The sequence below is a fragment of the Mastomys coucha genome, unplaced genomic scaffold, assembly GCF_008632895.1.
Source record: "Mastomys coucha isolate ucsf_1 unplaced genomic scaffold, UCSF_Mcou_1 pScaffold22, whole genome shotgun sequence".
Classification (NCBI taxonomy): domain Eukaryota; kingdom Metazoa; phylum Chordata; class Mammalia; order Rodentia; family Muridae; genus Mastomys; species Mastomys coucha.
In genome coordinates, this window is record NW_022196905.1 from 37,216,497 (window position 1) to 37,237,850 (window position 21,354).

At 35.9% G+C, this 21,354-nt stretch overlaps 1 protein-coding gene across 8 annotated transcripts in view; it reads left to right on the plus strand.

Moving 5' to 3' along the window:
• Cpeb2 (cytoplasmic polyadenylation element binding protein 2) overlaps window positions 1-21,354 on the plus strand; it is a 54,200-nt gene that overhangs the window by 26,488 nt on the left and 6,358 nt on the right. For 4 of the 8 annotated variants that reach the window (XM_031342112.1, XM_031342116.1, XM_031342113.1 and 1 more), the window contains 6 exons: window positions 599-649; window positions 7,783-7,806; window positions 15,835-16,005; window positions 16,988-17,077; window positions 19,165-19,283; window positions 19,426-19,540. In XM_031342112.1, the coding sequence (XP_031197972.1) occupies window positions 599-649; window positions 7,783-7,806; window positions 15,835-16,005; window positions 16,988-17,077; window positions 19,165-19,283; window positions 19,426-19,540 (570 nt within the window). The remainder of the gene's footprint in view (window positions 1-598; window positions 650-7,782; window positions 7,807-15,834; window positions 16,006-16,987; window positions 17,078-19,164; window positions 19,284-19,425; window positions 19,541-21,354) is intronic. The other 4 variants (XM_031342114.1, XM_031342118.1, XM_031342115.1 and 1 more) reach the window with 1 other exon arrangement.

Here is a 21,354-nt window from a genome sequence, read left to right on the forward strand (position 1 = left end):
ACATAGAGCAGACACTTTGTTACTATTCTTACAAGCCTTAGTACTTTTGATTTTTCTTCATAAATAATTTTTAAACTCTAAATGAGGGATATAATTATAACATATTTAGTAATATCGTAGGATGTCTTTGACTTTATTTAAATGACAGTATAAAACCACATTAAGTAAAAAATTTAAAAAGTATACTCACTCTTCATATTGTAGTTATTGATTTCAAAATGTAAATATGTTTCCTTCAAGCTTTGTTTTTGGCAAGGAAAACAACTAGAGAAAATTTCAAACTCAGGTCCATTTTAAAACCACCTGTACTATGTTCTCAGGACTAGGGCAGCCTTGCTGCTTTTAAAATTCAGATAGAGCTAAGTAAGCACTGTTGTATTTTCATTTGATCTCAAATCACACCCTGATCTATGGCTTGGGAACTAAGATTACCTTTCTCCTTTTGTTTTCAGGTTTCAAAGTTAACATATGTTGGGTTAAAGATTAACTTTTTAGTTTGAAAAATATACAGTGCTTAACCCTACTTACCCCCTCTACCCTGTTTTCTTTTCAAAGAGCTTCATAATCTTCAAATTCTTCTTTTCTTGTTTTATTCAAGGTCGTTTGAGCTATCCACATCCAGGAACCGACAATCTGTTAATGTTAAATGGTAAGTTTTACCAAAGACTTTATGTTTTCATTTGGTTCTTACAAATGAAGATGACTTTATACATACTCCTCTAAACATCCCCATACAGACAGCATAGTCAGTTTATAAAATAAGCCTGTGGTCAGGCATGGCAGTACTCACTTATTGTCCCAGCTATGCAGGGTGGTAGAGTAAGCATCATGTGACCCATCACATACACACATTCTGGGCAACATAATAAGTCTTGATTTGTACAAAAATGAAAAAATGCTGTGGAAATTAGGCATTTGTTGTGTTTTGTCCTTAAAGAAAAAAAAAAGATTAGTCATTGGGAAGTTTATTTATAGCAATATAATTCAGCCATCTCAACCTCAGGAGCAATCCCTGTTTGAGTGTTGAGGTTCTGTTTCAAACTATGACCTACGACAAGTAACTTCAATTTTAGTTACCTATTTCCCACTCTGTAAACTGGAGATAGAATCTCACAGCTTATAAGAATTAAGTGAGATAAAAGTTTGCAAAGTACATAGACCCTAGTACTCAGTATAAGCCCTTGTGTTTGTTTTAAGGAATATTCTGGTGAATTTATAAATGTAGTAATCACACTGATTTAACATATTCTAGTTAGAAGTTAGGAGTTTATCAGTCAGAAAAGAAAAACTTTGATTAAAGTTTCTTTTTCCATATTGGACAAATATTAATATATTAATCTAGTCACAGGATGTAGCTTAAACATGAGCATGGAATGGGAATGGGGGAGGTGGTTTTCAGGAATAATTTTAAGTTAGACGCAGGCAAGGAAAGTCAAAGAAGAGGGAGAACTAAAAGTAATATTTGTTTAAAATCACATTATTATGTTGGTTTGTCTCTTATACAATTAAAGCTTTGTTGAAATAAGATGTATTGAAGTAGTGGAAGCAAATCTGAAAGTGAGGCCACTGCAAAGTTAGACCATGTGGATGATGATGATAGTGACAGACGGGAGTGTACAGGAAAGGGGGCAGTGATGTTCACAGTCTGACTATGATGCACGGAGTTTCCTAACACATAGCAGCCTAGTGTAACCTAGTCTAAGTACTAGAACTTCTGTAGAAAGAGGATGCCTGAAACGTTCTTCAGGGACCTTTTTAATTCCTCTTTTCTCTATCTTGTCTTTCTCAGTTTGTGACTAACATGGTGCTATTGAAACTGAATTTAAAATAGCAAACTAGCTTACTGTTAATGTTCTGTCCATTTGATTTGTGAAATATGATAGGCTTTGGTAACAATAAACTATATCTAGATTCGCTTCCCTCAAATATTCTGTGTGGAAAATAAAAATAAATCACTTTTATTTTAACTTCTGAAAAAGTCACTGAAAATTTCCATTTTCATGTGTTAGAATACATTTGAAAGAAGGTAGCTTGGTAGCCTACAAAGATGTCTGAGTTACATTATTCACAGCAATCTTATGTTGTTGCCTAGAGAGTAGCCCAGATGATTACAGCACAGTGCCAGTCATGTGAGCAAGGACACTGGAAAGGCACAATGGTTCTGCAGTTTGTTTTGTTTTTGCTTTTTGGTTTAGCTTGGCTTGGTTGTTGTTACACTAAACTGTTAATCAGCTGCTTTTGCAAATTGCTTAAAGTCCTATGAATCTTGACTAAATTATTATTCATAAAGAAGAATGAGAATATTTTATTTCAGGGAAATTGTATCTAGTAGAAAATATGCTTATTTTATTTTATTATTTTCTAAATATGAGCACTGTTAGTATTCTGCCATTTGAGGCCATAATGCTTACTCAGTGAAGAAAGACAACCTGGAAACTTTGAGCTTTTTAGCAAGGGACTAGGGAAGGAAAAGAAAGTAATGACTCTGATATCAGTATGTATTCAGGTCAGGAAAAAAAGAGAGAGAGTTTGTAACCTGGGGATGAAGAGTTAAGAGGTTAATAAACAAGAGTCACTTAATTGGGTATATCCATGGCGTGAGGAAGTCTTAAAAGAATGAGAAATGAAAGTCATCAAATAAAGGGAAATAACAGCACTGGGAGGTAAGGAGAAATTTTTCTTTAATAAATGGAGTTTAGTTATATTCCTAGCATGTTATGTTCCCAGAAAATCAGGGGATTAATTGTTAGCACAAGACTCCTTCTGAATTAAATACTTACTAAATATTACTGACTTTTGAAGAAAGTATAGCATCTTATTGTCTATAGATTTGATTCACTGAAGAGCAGTTGGTTAAGTTGCTTAGCCATTGCTTCTTCTTGTAAGCATAACTAACACTGTTCACTTTAAAGATAAGTATTTAGTGATACATTTTGCATCACCGTGTTTGGTGGAGATGTGTAGATAGCATCACAGATTCTGACACCAGCTCACCTTTCTGTACAACCTGGAACAACATACTTGACCTTGACTTCAGTCCTTAATATCTAAGCCAGAGCACACTGCTTGCCTCGGGGGACTCCTGTGAGGACTGAGTGAATTCATGCACATATTTAGAACAGTTTTATGAGTACATATTAGCTGGGGAGAGTTAATAATGGAGAACAGTGTGAAAGATCGTGGAGGAGTGGAAGTCCTGTGAACACACAAGAAGCTGGGAGGTTGTCATGTGATGAACAGACAATATACCTGGTGTTTTCAGCTATTGCAAGGATATTGGATATGATAAACAGAAAGCTTGTTTTTATTATTACAGGAAAACCAATAGGAAGAAGCTCTATTAGAAGTTGTATGTAAGGAAAAGGTTTAGGTCCCTTAAATTTGCTGCAGTATAGGACCCTTGCTCCATGGAATGGATGGGATAAATTTGAATAATACACAGATATATTATTAAACAAGTGAACGGCTATAGAAATTAAGTAGTATTTTTGAGAAAACACAGATATCTGACAGAAATCAATGATTACATTGTATCAAGTCTGAATTCTTTAATAAGACATAATACAATATGAATAGCAGTGATACAATGCAAATTAGTTATACTAAAATTAGAAAAGCCTTAACTCCTTAGGAGTTAATTATATGTCGTGGTTAAAACTTCCAGACAAGGCTTTGGAAATAAATCTGGGGGAATAGAAAGTCAGGACTCTGATCATACAGCATTGCACTAGGGAGAGCCTCGGCCAAACTCATAACTCTGAGCTATTGCTATTCAGATGTCCCTTAGCATGAGAAAAAGCACAGCACCCACATAGCTCATGGGGTTGTATTCAAAGTTTAGATTCAAAGTTTTAAATCTAAAATGCCATATAATCTGGAGCCTGGAGTCATTAATTGTGGCACTAGCAGATATGTCAGTTGGAGACTAGCCTGGTATACATAGCACCTTTCATCTATCTAGCTAAGACTACATAGTGAGACCTTGCCTTAAAAGGAAAAAAAAAAAGGCATATAAATATAACCAAGAGAAGCTTCTGTTTCTGAATAGACCAAAGTTTGAAATAAAGTTGACTTGATGGTTAAAGACTATTATTGTAAGCCACTATTATATGTCTATATTTAGTGTTCATTGGCTTTTTAAGAAAGTCACATTATATGCAGATATAGTCTGTTTAAAACATCAGTTTTAATTATTTAGGATGACAGAATGTTTATATTTTGAGTGTATAAACCTAACATGTAATATCAGGAAAAAAATAATGCCAGTGCCAGAAATCTGTATTTTCTGCAATAATAAGGAAAAATGTTATGTATTTCAACTATTTTGTTTGGATTGAATAGCATTTTCCTCCACTTTCTCAAAAGAAAATGAGATATTTTTATTAGTACATTTACACAAAAGGGGAACAGACAGAACAAAGTATGAGTTGAGGGACCTAGTATTAGCAACCTAGTTTGAAATTTAAATTTGCATTTATTATCCATTTATACACCATTTATGTGATCAAGAGCTTGCCTTATTTTGGGGGTGAAATGAATCATAGGTATCTTTTAATTAAGGAAATTTACCCAATGCATGGTAGTACATATCTGTTATCCTAGCACTTGGGAGGTAGCTCCAGGAGAATCAGGAGGGTATGATAATCCTCAACAGCATAGTGAGTTTTAGGCCAGCTTGACTTGATGAGATCCTGTGTCAAGAAAAGAAGCCCATTATTGATGCTGTACTTCTAAAGGTGGATGCTCTAAATCTTACTATATCAATTTATGAAGTGAGGAAACGTGGGTAGCCTTATACCAAGCCTGCTCACACCAGGGAGAGTGAATGCAGAGGATGGTGATGTGGGATTTTGAAAAGGACTGTCATTAAAGCATGGTATTTTTCTTTAGTTTTGCCCTGTTAATGTTAGAGAAATAATACTTGCTTTAGCTTCTCACCCACAGAATTTTAACCTCTATTTCTAGCTTATTTTGTATTTTTCTTCCTATGCTGAAGTAATCTAGCTACACTGAGCTGAGTAGTTAAGTCACAAAGTCCCTAAACAGCTGTTCTGTTTCCTTCTTGTCATCTGGTTAAAACCTGAAGAACATCATCAGTAACCTACCCCAAATGTTATAGTCCTTTGTATAAAAGTCTCTAAGCCATCCCAGAGCCTCTTTTATACATAAAGAGTACCAGTAAACACATAGTGTTCATGTAAAAGCTGTCTCTCTTGACTACTCTGCTGCAGAGTTAACCCTGAAACAGACCCCAGAACTCCACATAGAAACGTGTATTAGACTCCTCATTTGTAGTACAGTGGTACCAAAACGGGGATTTCCATGACAGGGTAAGAAATGTTTCCCATAGTTTAGCTTCATTTGTAGACAGTTCTATTTTACTTATTAACTTCCCCCCAGCATGTATTCATATGTTGGTGTGGCTGTGTGTGTACCATATGCCCCCTGGGGAAGTCAGAGGATGACTGTCAGGAGTCTCTTCTCCTTCCAGGTTGGTTTCCTGGGATTAAACTCAAGCCCTCTGGCTTGCATGGCAAGCGCTTTTACCCACTGAATATCACACTGGCCACATTTCCAGTTTTGGCAATGTAGAGACTTTGAATCTGAGAGTTGTCCAAAAAATAAGTAAAATGACTCTTTAAAGGTTTCTGAAATTCCTCTGGTATGAGACAGTAAAGAAAAATTTCTAAATAATTATGCTTAAAGCTAGGAATGTCATTAAACTTAAGATGCTGTAAATACTTATGCATGTTTTCACTGTTTTAGTACTCAGTAGTCCCATCTAAAAGTATCACCGTAAAGAACATCAACAGGACTGGTGGTGTCTTACTAGGTCAGGAGTTATTGGCCACATTCTAAGCTCATCACGACTGATGTTTTGATTTCAAATTTGTTAAAAAATAGTTTTCCTTTGTTTTATGAATCTTTGATCTCTTGGACCATGTTTGAAATTCTCCATAGTAAATTTAATTTGAATAATATTACTGGGACACCCCTAGGAAAAGCAAGAGACCTAACTCTTGAGGTGTTGCTATGCAATGCGTTGGGACCTGTTGACCACTGGAAGATTTATTGAAACTGTTAAGACTTAAAGGAATTTTATTCTTTCATTTAATAGCTATGTTTAAAGTTACTTTTATCAGTCTGATTTTCTAGTTTCTCGTTGAGGTGAAACTATTTTTAAAGCCTCTTTAAGTCTAAGAGGAATTAAACAAAATTCTAAAAGTTTGGTTTACTTGTGCCTTCACCCTACACTAATACATGTGTCAAGTAAGGTGTAAATTAATAGACTTTGAGTCTGTTGGTGCTCAAGAACAGATTGACTGTGTACCATGGTGACAGGGATAATGCTGGTAGTCTGCTTGAAAGACTGGTGGAGCCGGGCAGTGGTGGCGCACGCCTTTAATCCCAGCACTTGGGAGGCAGAGGCAGGCAGATTTCTGAGTTCGAGGCCAGCCTGGTCTACAGAGTGAGTTCCAGGACAGCCAGGAATACACAGAGAAACCCTGTCTCAAAAAACCAAAAACCAAAAGCAAAAATGAAAGACTGGTGGAGGCCTAAGGCCAGCCAACTAATTTTTGGGAGGTTGAAATGACTAAGAGGTGGCATGTTTTCCTTCCTACTCATTATAATTGGAGAATTAAAGCCATGTTAGCACAGAGGAGCATTTCTTTAGAGCAAAGCCTTACTGTACAGTTCAAGATAAATTTTTAAGCCTTACATAACACAGAACATACTTAGTATGTGAAATACATCTTTTAACCTTTAAGTTTTATACTTTAGAGAGAATACATTTCTAATACAAATTTGAATTCAGATTTATTCAGCATTGAATTTTTCTTGCTTCCCCAATCTATAAACATGAATTAAGACCTTAGTCTTCTAACATTCACTTTGCTTTGTTTATTGCTTGTGTCGTATAAATTATCAGGCTAAAACACTTATTTAGTGCACTGATTGAGGAAAAGATTTTTCTCAGCACTGTTAACTTTCTGTGAAGAAGTCACACTCATACATTATGTGTATGCCAGCTCCTTTCTACCTTATGCTGCTAGGATTTATCATTCTATGAGAGTAGTCATTTTAATTTGCACCAGAATGTCTTTTATCTAAAGGCAGACAAATAGTCAGTAGCTCTTATATGCCAGAAGACTAGAAAGTGTCATTTATGTCATTTGCTGCAGTCTCTGTTTCCCTAATCGGGTTTGAACTCAGCTTTGATTACAGTATTTGGTTTCATAACTCAGTAACAATGACCTTTCTTTACTATCTACATTTCCTGGTATGGCCTTGACAGCATTGGCTGCAACATACACTGGTTCTACATAGCTGGTGAACAACATATACCATACTATTTTATCAGAAGAAGAAAAATAGGAATTTAATTCAAGTTAATTCATTCATTGAGAAAACTATTTTGGGAACTATTTAACTGTAAATTGTTAAATATTTCTATCATGATTAGGTGAAACAAGTATTTGTGAGTTTTAAATAAATTGGTGTTTCTGTCTGACTTTACAGCTTTCGGTGACTCAGATGGCATATATATAAAATACTTGTAAAGAGTATATCTGACACATATCACATGCATATCTGTATATATGTGTATGTATAAGTGCTTTGTAAATGGTAAAATATGCAAAGTTTAAGTACTGACCTTATCATTGGTCTTAAAGTAACATTTTCTAAATGCCCACATAACTTTTCATATCACGGATATTTGCATGTGTGGGCTTATTTTTAGTTCTAACATTTTACAATTTGTCCTTTGTTTACATGCAGCAAGGAGTTATGGGCGAAGACGAGGTAATTCCTTTCTGTTTGCTATAGTTCATCTGTTTCTAATTGGGCTATGTTGATCAATGTCATAATTACTCACCTCAGAATTTTTTTATACAATGTCTGAAAGTTCAAAGAAGAGTCACATGTTGATGTGAGCACTTACCAACTTCAAAATTTTAACTCTTAACCTCTAAGGGTGTATTTTCATACTAATGTTTGTTAAATAAAATCTGTCCTTCTTAAACTGTCCAAATTTTTAACTCTTATTAAAAATTATGTCTGTATCTTCTAAAATAAGCTGTTGTATATCTCCTTAAGAAATACGTTGTTAGTATTAACCAGAGTAACATGTGATGTGATTTTCTACTCTATAACCACTTGTCTTATCAATGACCCTGGCTTTTGTTTGACTCAATTGAAATGACACCTGTGTAAGTAGATTACTGTTGTCATTGACAGAACTCATGTTCTGTCATAGATTCTGTGAAGCTGAGATCCTGTTCAGCCCCTTTCTCTACCCTTGCATACCCACCTCCTCCCTTACAACAGGATTTCCGTGAGCATTCATATTGGGTCCAAGGAAAAAGGCTTTATGGCATGGGGCTACAACTGACCTCCCTGGAAAAGCAGAAACACCTCCTGTTGCTGAAACCTCCTCTCTTCCTTTACCATGTGCAGAAGTTGAAAGGAAGGAAAGGTAGCAGGAGAAGCAAAATCAAATGTGTAGGGAGAGCAATGAGCCATACCTGGTAGTATATAGTTTCACACACTGAATACCAAGAGTTTGCTCTCCCCTCTAGAATTTCCCTGAAGCCATGGAAGATAAACAGTCTTAACTGTGCTCTTGATTATATTTGACATGTATTTGGTAGTGTCCTCTCTGTGATAAGTGGTTCTCTAAACACAAAGGCAAAACTAGTTACTAATGCCAGTGTTTTGTTCTTGAGCAGTAACTCCTGTTTCATATTTCGATTTAATTTCATTGTTAGAGTCTTGACTCTCCAAATACTTGACTGAATCTTTGGGTTCTTTAGGTTTCTAAAAAACTGGACGAGAGTGAGGCCAAGTAATTTTGCACAGGCTGCTATTAGTGAGCTGGAATGGAGTGGGAAGGTTACACATTCATACCTATTTTCAGATCAGTGTTCTAGATCACTTGACAGTAGAGTGTGGGACCTTGATTCCCTTGAAAATGTTTACCAAACTGTGATGAGGAGGCTGTGATTTTAAAATGATAGAGCAGTTTAGAATTCTTTTCATGTCAGACACCTTTTATGTTTTATCTCCGGTAACTTATATTAAGTCAGTTGGGCATGTTCTGATATAAACATAATGTGCTAAATTTTTAAGAGCAAGGTATCCTACTCAGTGGTTGTCTTATTATAGCTCAGGTCAGTAACTGCAGACGATAATACAGAGAAGGAAAATAGACATGTAATTCCTTGCTGCTCAGATCTGGACTTGCTGCCTTCCTAGCTGTGTCTGTCTCCTCTTGGGAGCTGTAAAGAGAGGCCTCCACTTCAGAGCTGCCTCAGCACAAGGTGGAAGGCTCCATAGTTTCTTGTCCTGAACTGGCAGCTTCTCCACAACAGCTGGGAGCTGTAGCCTCTTTTTCCTCAGGTTTGTACATGGTGGCGGTAATAAGAGTTGTAGTTCTCTAGAGAGTACATAAATCCACTGCGGCACTTCCAGTTTGGATGGTCAGATGAAAGATTTACCATTGAAGCTAGCTGCTCTGTGGTTTTATTTGAATTTGGAAGTACTTTGGCTTGGTAAGTAAGAGAAATATTTTAGGGCTGGAGAGATGGCTCAGCGGTTAAGAGCACTGACTGCTCTTCCAAAGGTCATGAGTTCAAATCCCAGCAACCACATGGTGGCTCATGGCCATCCATAAAGAGATCTGATGCCCTCTTCTGGTGTGTCCGAAGACAGCTACTTACATATACTTACATATAATAATAAATAAATCTTACAAAAAACATAAAAAATGAAATATTTTATAAGAAAAACCTGCACACCAGAAGAAGAGTTCAGAAAGGAATAGAGGTGGTAGCCTGTCTTTCTACTTTCTCTTCATTTCCCCTCACGCTGATACATTAGCTGTCTCCAACTCTTCAAGTCACCCCTATTATGAACTTGTGCTGTAGATTTGATAGGCTAGTGAAATGTCGTGTGTCCATTTTGGTCATTCTTTTTGGTTAGAATAAATAAGGCTTCTGTTCACGAGGGATGTGTCAAAATGAGTTGGTGCAAATGGCCAAACCCAAGTCCTTTCAGCTCCGATGCTGTGGGGTAGGGCAGCCTCAAATGTCAGAAGGCATTCTGACTCCCTCCCCTTGACCAGTGCACTTTAAAAGTGTTTTCTTCCTTCCCACCTTTTCCTGACCTTTCAGTGCAGCAACAAGCAGCACTTTCTTTTTTAAAGACTTCCCATTTGGCTGTAGTGAAACCAAAGTACTGCCAAAATAAATGTCTTTGATATATTTTCAGTTCCTTAATAATGCCAACAAGAACTTTAACTCAAGCTGGCTCTAGGTATAGATTTATGAAATATACTTTAGGGATGATCAAAGTATAATTATACCAAAAGTAATGAGCAGAACTAGAGATCCCTTTCTCTGAATGTCAGGAGCCCGGTGCAGTGGGAAGTTCTGCAGCGTTAGGAGAGCAGGGCACACTGGAGCTCCTTACCTCAGGAACCCTGCCTTTCCCTTGCGGTGGCTGTTTTCTTTAGTGTTTCTTCCATCCTGTTCTGAGAACGGACACACTGCTCTGGTCTGGGTTGGAATAGGGTCAGGATTGTGCTAGGAGCTCTGTAGGATTATTTAAGCCCTGTCACTCAGAATTTTCTATTTTTGTGTCACAATCTGTCCTTCTGATAGAGGAATAAACAGCTATTTCTAGAAAAAATAAAAATGCATATAGGAATATTTGAATAACAGAAATAAAGAACTTATTTTAATTTAATATACTAAGTACAAATAATGTACTTAGTACTTTATTTAATGTACTAAGGAAGCATCCTGGGGGGGGGGGCAATTAACCCAAAAGTTGGTATATTGCATTTGAATGAAAAGATAAGAGAAATAATTTTAGAGGGAGTCAGTTTTAGATGCTTAGTTGATAAGGTTTGATATATCCACAGTAGCTGTTTAGATTTACATGCCACTATATACAAAGAGTTATTAACAGTTTAATATAGAATATATTATGTATTTCCCCATTTTCTTTCCAATAATCTTATAGAGTGTAGAGTGTATCAATGCTCTGCCTTCCACATCTTTGATAACTAATTATAATAGTCATCAGACAAAAGGCAAAATCTCAGAAGCATGAAGAAAACCACCAGTATAGTAGCTCCACATAGGGATAGCTGGCCATGGCCTCTGGGCACGGCCTCATGTGTCTGAACAGTGTTAGCTTTGGTAGCTGCACTGGCATTATCTAGTGTTTTTTCATTTTGTTTGTTTGTTTCCCACTTTGGTCACCTTGGAGCTACATGATACTAGGGTTGAGTAGTTAATAGTACAGAATATACTACTTGTGAAATTTTACAGCCCTAAAGAGGCTGTTACACAAACTATACCCTGCCATATGAATTTCTAAAGAAAATAAAATTTCAATAAATTTAATTTTAAGGGAAATATACCTGGTAATTAACTTTTCCAAGATGCAAACTGCTAGCCTAGAATTGATTTCCTTGGCTCTTTATCTTGTAAGAAAAGGGGAAAATTATTATTGGGGCAAAATATCTTCAAAATAATTGTTGTACATTAAGTAGTAGCTCTTTCCCTTCTTTGGAGGAACATACCAGATGAGTGACTGCTTGTACAAACTGGTGGTAGGTACTCAAGAGAAACCAATCCTGAACCTACCTCTACTGTCTTGATAATTAAAAAATAAATCCTTGTGTCATGCTGGAGGCTATTTACAGCTTTCATCCTAGGAAATAGGAAGAATATTCAAATTCCCTTTAACTTTAAATGAATGTGCTTTCGTATTTTTAGAATGTTACAATAATCATAAAATTGAAGAATCCTGCTTAGATTCAATCTATAAAATGATTAAGATATGCAAATGTTGTTCTTCCCATACCCCCACATTGTCATGTTGAGAAATGTTTGTCCTGAAGTTTCAGAATAAGTTCAAAATCTGAAAAGTCAAGTGCAGCAGTATCTGAGTATGTTAGCAAAGCATCAGCATTAGCTTCTCTGACATGCGTACATATGTGCTGGCCCCACACACTGTCCACACAGGTACATAAGATGGGGCAGGGGAGACAGCCAAGCTCAGATTCCAGTGCTACTGTTTTACACACACACACACACACACACACACATACACACACACACACACACACATATATATATATATATATACATATATATATATATATATGTATATGTATGTATATGTATATCAACTACTACAACAAAATCTATGTATTTTCTAATCCTTTTTTAATAGCAGTTTGAAATGTGTAACCTGAATTATAGTTGTTGAAAGGAGGCTTAAGAGTTCCCTACTAAAAGTATCCAAATTACTGATTATAGATTCTATTATTTATTTTTATTGATAATTTCCAGAAGAAACCATAATACCAATATCATTGTGCATCCAGCCTGATTTTCCTAATGACTAAAAAATGATGAACTTGGAGTATCTTTACCTATTCTTAGTTTTTTAATCAATGATCTATATATCCTGTTACTTCTTTCAAATGAGTATTAAAATTCATCATTTTTTTCTTTTTCACTTTTGAAATTCAGCAATTACTGCTTTCTAGAAATGGAAGATTCTGATGAATGTGGGTAGCATGGGAAATGTTCTTAGCCATTGTGCTGTATCCGTTGTTCAGCTGAACTTTGGTTAAGGGATCATATACTGTGTGTATGGTTACAGTAAGCACAGTACTCAGTTACTGACTGACAGTATTGCTGCAGTGCATTTGTTGTGTATGTTAATGTATCATGTTGTAGTTCATAGAAATCTTAAGTCGCTTTAGCTTATCTCTTATTTCTCTTTAGATTCTAAATATATGTGATGTCTTTTTATCAGAATAAAAGTCATTTAGACTTTTGTTTATTGTATCTATTGTCTGTTAAGTTTGCATAAAAATACTTGAAAATGAAATTGTGCTCAAAATATTTTGCATGTCTAATTTAGTATGTCTAAATTCAGTCCAGCATTTGGATTAGTTATTTTGATTTTCCTAAATCTAAGTAGTTGTTTCACTACTCATCTTACTCTCTTTAAAATGTAGATTTATTCAATTAAATAAGATAAATTGGGCAGTTGATTAATGCACAATTAATATGAATTTTAATAGATATTGATGGTGTTGCTTTATCAAGGGAAAAAAAGAAGGAAGGAGAGAAAGGATGAGAGAAGGGAAGGAAGATTTCTAATCTGAAAATCTAAATTGTAAGAAACAGCAAAACCAGAATCCTTCCTGGCCCAAGTGTTTTAAAGACAGGATATTTGACCTATACTTTAAAGTTGAAGATTCTTTTCTATTAATCTCAAAGAAAATATAGACGTTTATTTCTCATTGACCTTATTTCTGATAAAGGAAATTTAGAAATTTAATAGTTACTCAGAATGGATTTCTTTCAGAACAATTGAAATTCAGTTTCAATTGTTATTATCTGTTGAGTAATTCCTGTTTCCTGTAGGATCTTTCTTCTGTTGTTGTAGCCTATAAATTTTACACTTATATCCAATATATATGTATATATGTGTATATATATGTAAATGTATATGTAAGTATATGTATGTCTATATAGTGTTAGCAGTGAACACAATTCTCATCTAAAAAGGAAGAAGAGATAGTTTATGTGGGAATCAAATATGACTGGCCATAGTCCAGGAACACTGCTTCAGATGGCTTCCACTGATGGTTCAGTGTGGAAGACTTTATGTAGCTTTCACATTCACGGAACTTAAGAAACTCAATAAACTGGTAGGGGAACCATGTAGGGGTGCAGGAATAGGTTTCTTTTCTTTGCAGATTAAAGAATTAAAAGGCAAGAAAATTTTGAAAGTCAAGCAAAACCAAATTTTATTCAAAGGACAATTTTATTAGAGTTTAAGAGAGAACCCTCAAAAAAGCCAAGCTGTCATTTCAGCAGCTGCCCAGAGGAAGAGAAGCGAATGAGAGGAGGAAAATAGCCAGGACCTTTGCTTAACACAGCATGTCAAGCACTTGGTGGGGAGAGATGATTTAGACAAAGAGTAAAGAAGCCTGAAGTACCAGAAAAGGCATTCACAGGGTCTGGTGAGCACTGGAAAAGGAAGGAAAATGAACTAGTTACACCATTCTGAGACTGGTTCATAGATCCAGCCAAACTTGATGACATCCCTTAAGGACTGTGCTAGAGGGCAAGGGTTCTGGGAAGGAAAAGTATATTATCTCATTAAAGGATGGTTATTCTACCAATCTCTTTTAACATGGATTGTAGTAAACCTGCCTTCTGAGGGTAGACTTTGGCCAGGTGATTGATTTGCACAACCAGATTAACTTGGTTATGTTTTGGATAGCTTGAAGAGTTAGGTCTCCACACAAGCCAGAGATTCCATCTTCTTGACCAGAAGAAACTAGTTTTCCATAGTAGACTGGTGTTGTTTCTGCTCAATAGGCATGTTACAGCAAAATGAGAGATATCTGCTGTAGGTCTCAGATGCTGTCTGATAATATTAGCTGAGGGGTTCATGGAGGCTGTTCCAACTTTCTGCACTCATTCAGCCAGCTTTGTAGAATCGTTAGCATAGTGTGGCATTTTCCCTGGGGACTTCCATTTTAGACTGGCTTGCTCATGGTCACAGGTATGTTGTAGCTCATCCCTCCTTCCCACACAGTTCTCCACAGGATGGTATGTTCCTAATTTTCTTTATATCACATCACCATGTGTCACATATTTCAAAATGATAACATGTTAGCGGTTTTTTATTTGAGTATTTCTAGATTATGGTGCATGTTATATAGAATATGGGCTTGTCTCTTTGTCCTAAAAATATATCCTTCGTTTAATCTTCAAAGAACAGCTTGTCTGCATAGTTAACTTTGCTCCTTCTATAGTACATTTCTGAAGACTAGGCTTCCTGTGACATCTGTATTGTACTAAACATATACAATAGACATATCACTGCACGTGGCACCTGAACAGCTTGGTGAAAACTGCTGCCTTCAAATATGCCGATAACCTCAAGCACAATTCTCATCATTTCTTGAAATTATCATTCATTTTTCTTGATGGTTCTTTTTTCCTTCTTCCCTCCTGACCTTCCTTCGATGCTTCTGTCCTCAGGCTGCTTTGCTTTCTCCCTCTTCCTATTTTCCCTGATGAAAATCCCATGCCTTTTGTGCTTGCTGAGGAGCTGTCGTCCTCAGAGCTCTGGAATTTTCATCAGTTATAGTGCACATTTTTTTTTCTTGGAAATCTGTTTTCTTGAAAAGATCACTCTCCTTTCTGTAATCTGTTTCCTTCTACTGTGTGTCTGTTCGCAGCACCCAGTCAGCACTAGAAGCATTTTGTGGTTTAACGCATGTCCTCCTTGTGCCTGTGTTTGACATTTACTCCTTTATGTTCAGCCACCATGTGACTTTCTTTTGTCTCCTTCCTTTCCACTGTTGTTTCTCTTTCATTCCCCATCCTTGGTTTCCGGCCTCCCTTGTAGTTTGGATCCATGCTAAATCTCAGCTGCTCATTTGTCTTCCTTGGTGTCATAGAAAGGTACAATTTTTTCTGGGGCTCCTGAACCCAGGTAGTTGTTTGGGAGTGGTTGTTGTTTGCTTATTTGTTTTGTTGTGTTGTTTTTTTTTTTTTGCCCGCACCTACTAAGTAAAACATATTCTTCTAAGAGTAAATTCTCAAGCAACTGCTCCCAAGCCACGTCCACAGCCCAGTGACTTTATTTCTAAGTCCTCGTGAAATCACCTCTCTCTGTACTGTCTATTTCCATTCATTTTTATGCCAGTGTCATCACAGTGTCTAACCTTTCACATCTTTTCTAATATATGAGATTCAGTTTATATTTGTTGTTATATTTTAGGTCGATCTTCCCTATTTCCAATAGATGATAGCTTGTTGGATGATGGTCACAGTGATCAAGTTGGTGTTTTAAATTCACCAACATGTTACTCAGCTCATCAAAATGGAGAACGAATAGAACGCTTCTCGCGAAAGGTTTTTGTTGGTGGGCTTCCTCCAGATATTGATGAAGGTAAATTTATCCTGCTTTAAAAACAGACAAAAAACAAACCAAACCCCCTCCCACCAAGTAAAACGTACTTTTGAGCTGTTGAAATATGAAGGTAATTGACCAAGTACTTTTAAAGTCTAGTAGTTTTTTAAAATCATATATGTAATGTTACTATGAGCATTTTTATAAAGGACACCATGTTCTAATCATATCAGTTTACTTAAAGATACAGAAACCAAGTATAAAATCTATTAAGGAAGTAGAATAGAACATAAAATAGGAAATTAGATTGCATAATCTAATATCATTATGCAAATGATATTAAATGTATAAAAATGTACAGTAAAGAAATGAAACTTAAGGTAAAAGTTAAAAAATATTTAAACTATTTTTGTAATGTTATGAAAAATCTACCAATTCATTAATAGCCTACAGAGAAGATATTGCTAAATTTGGAGATAATTTTCAGTATGGTTTATTACACCTGCAAATGTATTCTGCATATTCTAACATATATTAGAATAGATCATTGAAATTGACCATATGGTATTGAATGTCAGTGAAACTCTCTGGCTCATGTTAACCTTGGTATGTTTTGCTGACAGTACAGCTAGTCTTGTTTTAGTATACCTTATCCCAACAAAAATATGGTTTTACTTGTAAACACCAATAGCTGTTTTAGTTAACTTGATAATAGTGACATGTTTCTGTCTAATGCTAGTTATGATTGAGTATACTACATAGGTGAACTATGAAATATTAGGATTCACATTGAATACATTAGATAGTGTGCTACTTAAAAATGAATTTATTTTGACAAAAATGGCTGAATTTTATATAGTGTTTTAATAAGAGCATTAGGTATATTTCCTGTTGACATTATACTTAATCTTAAGCTATTTGACACCTTAGACATTAAATTTTCCAAGTACTTAGAAATATGGAGTTTCTTGAAATGAATCATTGGAACTAATTTGTGATGCACATTCTGTACCCTCCTAAGATGAGATCACTGCCAGCTTCCGAAGATTTGGACCTTTGGTAGTAGATTGGCCCCATAAAGCAGAAAGCAAATCTTATTTTCCACCAAAAGGTAAGAGGTGAATTATTTATTAGGTTAAATGAGAGCTAAAGAAATATGAGTTATTTGGGGCTTACTTTTAGAATTGACTGTAAATACCTTATATAAATGCTAGTAGTGGCTTATCCAGTAAAGACTCTTGTCACACAAGCCTGAGTTCTACTCCAGATCCCATATAAAGGTAGAAGAGAGACTGACTCCTGAAAGTTGTTATCTGAATCCATATATGCCCACATAATAAGAAGATGAACTTTAAAAACAGTTAACACTTTGTAGAGACTCAGCTTGAGCTGAGTGGGGTAGAGAGTGATTCTAAGAACTACTCCTGTTTTACGCAGCCATTAAGAGTCGGAAGATTGACAGTTTCCTCATGATTTTCTAATGATCTAATAATTAGTTCAAATGAATATATGTTTGTGTATTTCTCTACCTAAAGCATTATTTTATAAGCAATATGGATTCAAACTTACAAGAAAGTATTTTCAGTGCTATGAGTCAAGATGCATATGAAATGATTCATTTATATTTTATACAAGTAAAACAAATTATTTAAGTACGCTAACTATTACCAGACATATGCAAGTATTCCAGTGATAGTATGACACAGCATCAGGGACATAACTGGTTGGTATTTTTAACTTGCTGTCAAATACTGTTTTTAAACTTCCCGCTTTATAAAGAAGTAAACTTCCAGAAGAAGTAGCAAAACACTCCAAGGCAGGGGCATGTAGAGAGACTGCCTCGGGGACTCCTGTGCCCTGGAGATAGGCCCCCACCCTAATGAAAGGAAAAAGCTGTACAGTGAAGGAAAGAGTCAGGTGAAGACACAGCCCACTGAGTGGGAGAAAAATCTTCGCAACTATACATGTGACATGGGTTAATGTCTAGAATATACAGAGAACTCAAAGTAAAAGACCAACAAGAAAGAAAGCGCGTGACCCAACCAAAAATGATCTTAGGCACTGAAGAAATAGATTTATTTCTATAAATAATGGCTAATAAATCATTTTAAAAGCATTTGACAGTTTAGTCATCAGAGTAATGCAAATTACAACTACTTGTGATTTCATCTTACTCTAATAGGAATGATTATTAAGAAACCAAAAGACAGAAAATACTTGTGGGGCTGCGGGGAAGAGGATCCTTCTCCGCCTCCTCACTCACTGTTGGGACAGAGCAGAAGCGGTGCAGCCACTAGGGAAGTCAGTGCAGTGGGGTTAGTGTGTGATCTGGCTGGACCGGACCACACTCCAGAGTGTGCCCACATCTCTTCTGTAGCTGCTTCTGGTGTTTCTCGTCCTCTTCCAAGCCCTATGTATGGTCTGCTCTAGTATTTCTCTGTGGAGTGGTTTCTTGTCATGAGCTTGTGTCTCTGTTCAGGAATATTGCCTGATGCTTTTTGCTTTGTGTTTCTGTTTACTTATAATCATTTAATTATGATGATGGCTATATCTTTCATAATAGCAAAATATTAAAAACTTAAAATATAAAATTTAAGGTATTTTAAATTTAAATACTAAAATATTAAATATAACAAAATTTAAAAACTTTATTTTTAAATGTTATTTAATATATTAGTTTAGAGGTTGATTAATATAGAATATTTATAGAAAATTTCCTTTGAAACTTAGTTTATATGAAAATTAACTCCCAAAAGAAAACTAGTCTTTGTTTTTAAGAGTATTTATAGTTTTCCTACCAATTATAAATGACTCGAGTGTAGTTTTAATCTTGAATAGTCTTATCTATGAAAGTCTATGTTTAATAACTTGAAGTTTTTAATGCAATCAAATACTTCATAAAATGCTGCACTTTTGTACTACATCAGAGCTTTGAGTTCTGAGTATACCGTGCCCTCATAGTCACCACTGTATCATGGAAGCAGAGGGATTGCTTCCTGGACTGGACTGTGCTACTGTGCACTGGCTTGCCATAGGACCTTGTCAGGGCTGCTATCAGTCTTTCTCCTCCTTTCTTTCTCTCTTCCCCCACTTCCCAAGTCTGTGTATATGTTCCGTAGTCTATTGTGTTCTCCTGTGGAAGGTAGGATGATTCAAACCTATTATATATAGTACTTAAATTTCTCACTGTTATTCCAGGCTATGCATTCCTCCTCTTTCAAGAAGAGAGCTCGGTTCAGGCACTCATTGATGCTTGCATTGAAGAAGATGGAAAGCTCTACTTGTGTGTTTCCAGCCCTACTATCAAAGACAAACCTGTAAGTAAACACCACATGAACCGTGCCCTATAAAGGCAGGTTTTCAAAACAGTATTTTTAAATTATTGTTTAAAAATTTAAGATTGCATTTTTAAAAATTAAACAGTAGAAGGAGTAAGACCGAATGTAATTTTTTTCATAGGTTCAAATCCGTCCTTGGAATTTAAGTGATAGTGATTTCGTCATGGATGGTTCTCAGCCTTTGGATCCCCGAAAAACAATTTTTGTTGGAGGTGTTCCTAGGCCATTAAGGGCTGGTAAGTAGAATCTCTAAATCAGAAATATTTGGATTCTCATTTTCTTGACTTTGGAATCTATGGAAGTATGTATTTTTCTGCATTTGAATTATTAACTAAATTAGTATTTTAAATGAATGTTTCTCAGTTACCAGGAACCAAACACTGAAGGATATCCAGTAGGATATAATTATAGATGTGCAAATTTACTGTTTATGCATTCTATAGAGTATCACACCATCTGAAAGGCTAGTGATTTTTATCTCTAAAAGCAGCCTCTTCAAGTCAGGGAGCCAGCTATGAATTATCTATCCACACATGCAAATACTTAAAGAATTTGATAGCTGCTGCAAAGAATGACAATTGGGAATAGAAGTGTATATGTGTTGGGAATAGAAGTATATATGTATGTGTGTGTATATATTTATATATGTTTATATATGTTCATGTTTAGAATATGCTATGATGTGATATCTAAAAGATATATGAACTGATAAGAAAGATTGTCTAGAGTTTGGACAATAGGACCACTGTGAGGAGTGTGTTGCAGGCAAATGTTCCAGACCCCTCGAACAGCATGTCTGGAAGTCTTGAGTGCAGAGCAGAGTATATTCATGGAGGGACTGTATAAAGCAGAGTAGCTGACCTAGGAATGCACAGAATGATAGGAAAGATACAAAAATGTATTAGAAATATCGATAGAAGTTAGATCACAGAAGTCTAATGGACTAATTGATATTTATTCCCAGAACAAGAGGAGTTTTTAAGCAAAAGAGAGCCATAATCACATAGATTTTTGAAAGCTCATGTGAGCTGATTATTTATGAGGGAAAATAGGCTTTTGGTAAAGAGGTTAAGGGCCTCCTGTATGGCAGTGAAGAACCAGGTGAACAAATACTTGAATACTTAGGCACACAGTAGAAAGGCTGAATCCCATCTTTAGTCAGAAGCTGCAGGGTGGTTGCTTACCTTTTACATAGCTGCGAGAAACAGCAAAGGAGGGCATGTTAAAGATGGTGTCTGGGTTCTCCATATATAATAAGATCATGGCCCCATTCAAATGTCTGAAGTAGAAATTTCAGTTAAACAATGTGGTGTCTAGTATGATCTTTTAAAAAATAATTATTTCTAATGGTTTGGAAATAAATGGGAGAGGAGGGATCAAAGACAAGCAGATAAGCTTGTTTCTATAAACCAAATGAAACATGATACTAGCTTTTAAACAGAAAGGACTGATGGAAGTGAGCAGATTGGATTCTCACTGTGTTCTGAAAAGCAGCTCCATGAGATTATCTGCATAGTGGAGATAAAAATGATGAAGTCAGAGATCTTGATTCAGTAACTTGGTCCCCTCTGTCTCTTTCACAGTTGAGTCAACAAAAACTCATTGGAACATGCTTCATGAAATAGAGGGAGATTGTGTTTATGTATGGTCCTTTTTAGTGTGCTGTGTGTTATGAGATCTCAAGAAGTTGTCTGGTAGACAGTTGCTTTTATGTGTGGAACTCAAATTCCACAAATTTGTACAAATTCAGGAGCTTAAAGGTACAAACATAGGTGGTATTTAAATACATATAGAATGGAGACACCAAAGCTGGAGTGTAGACGAAGGTACAAAGGTGGAGCCTTAAGGTGTTCTGACATTGAAAAGTGAGACTAAGAAGTTACCAGTGAAGTGACTTATCAGCAGAGTGGAAAAATATTTCCAGACAAGGGAATAGATTAGCTATGATCAGGACTGCCAGCAGGAAGATTGAGCACTGGACTTATCTGGAGGGAAAGTTGATCTTAACAAGAACAATTAAAGTGGATTCCTAGGGTGCTGATCTGATCAT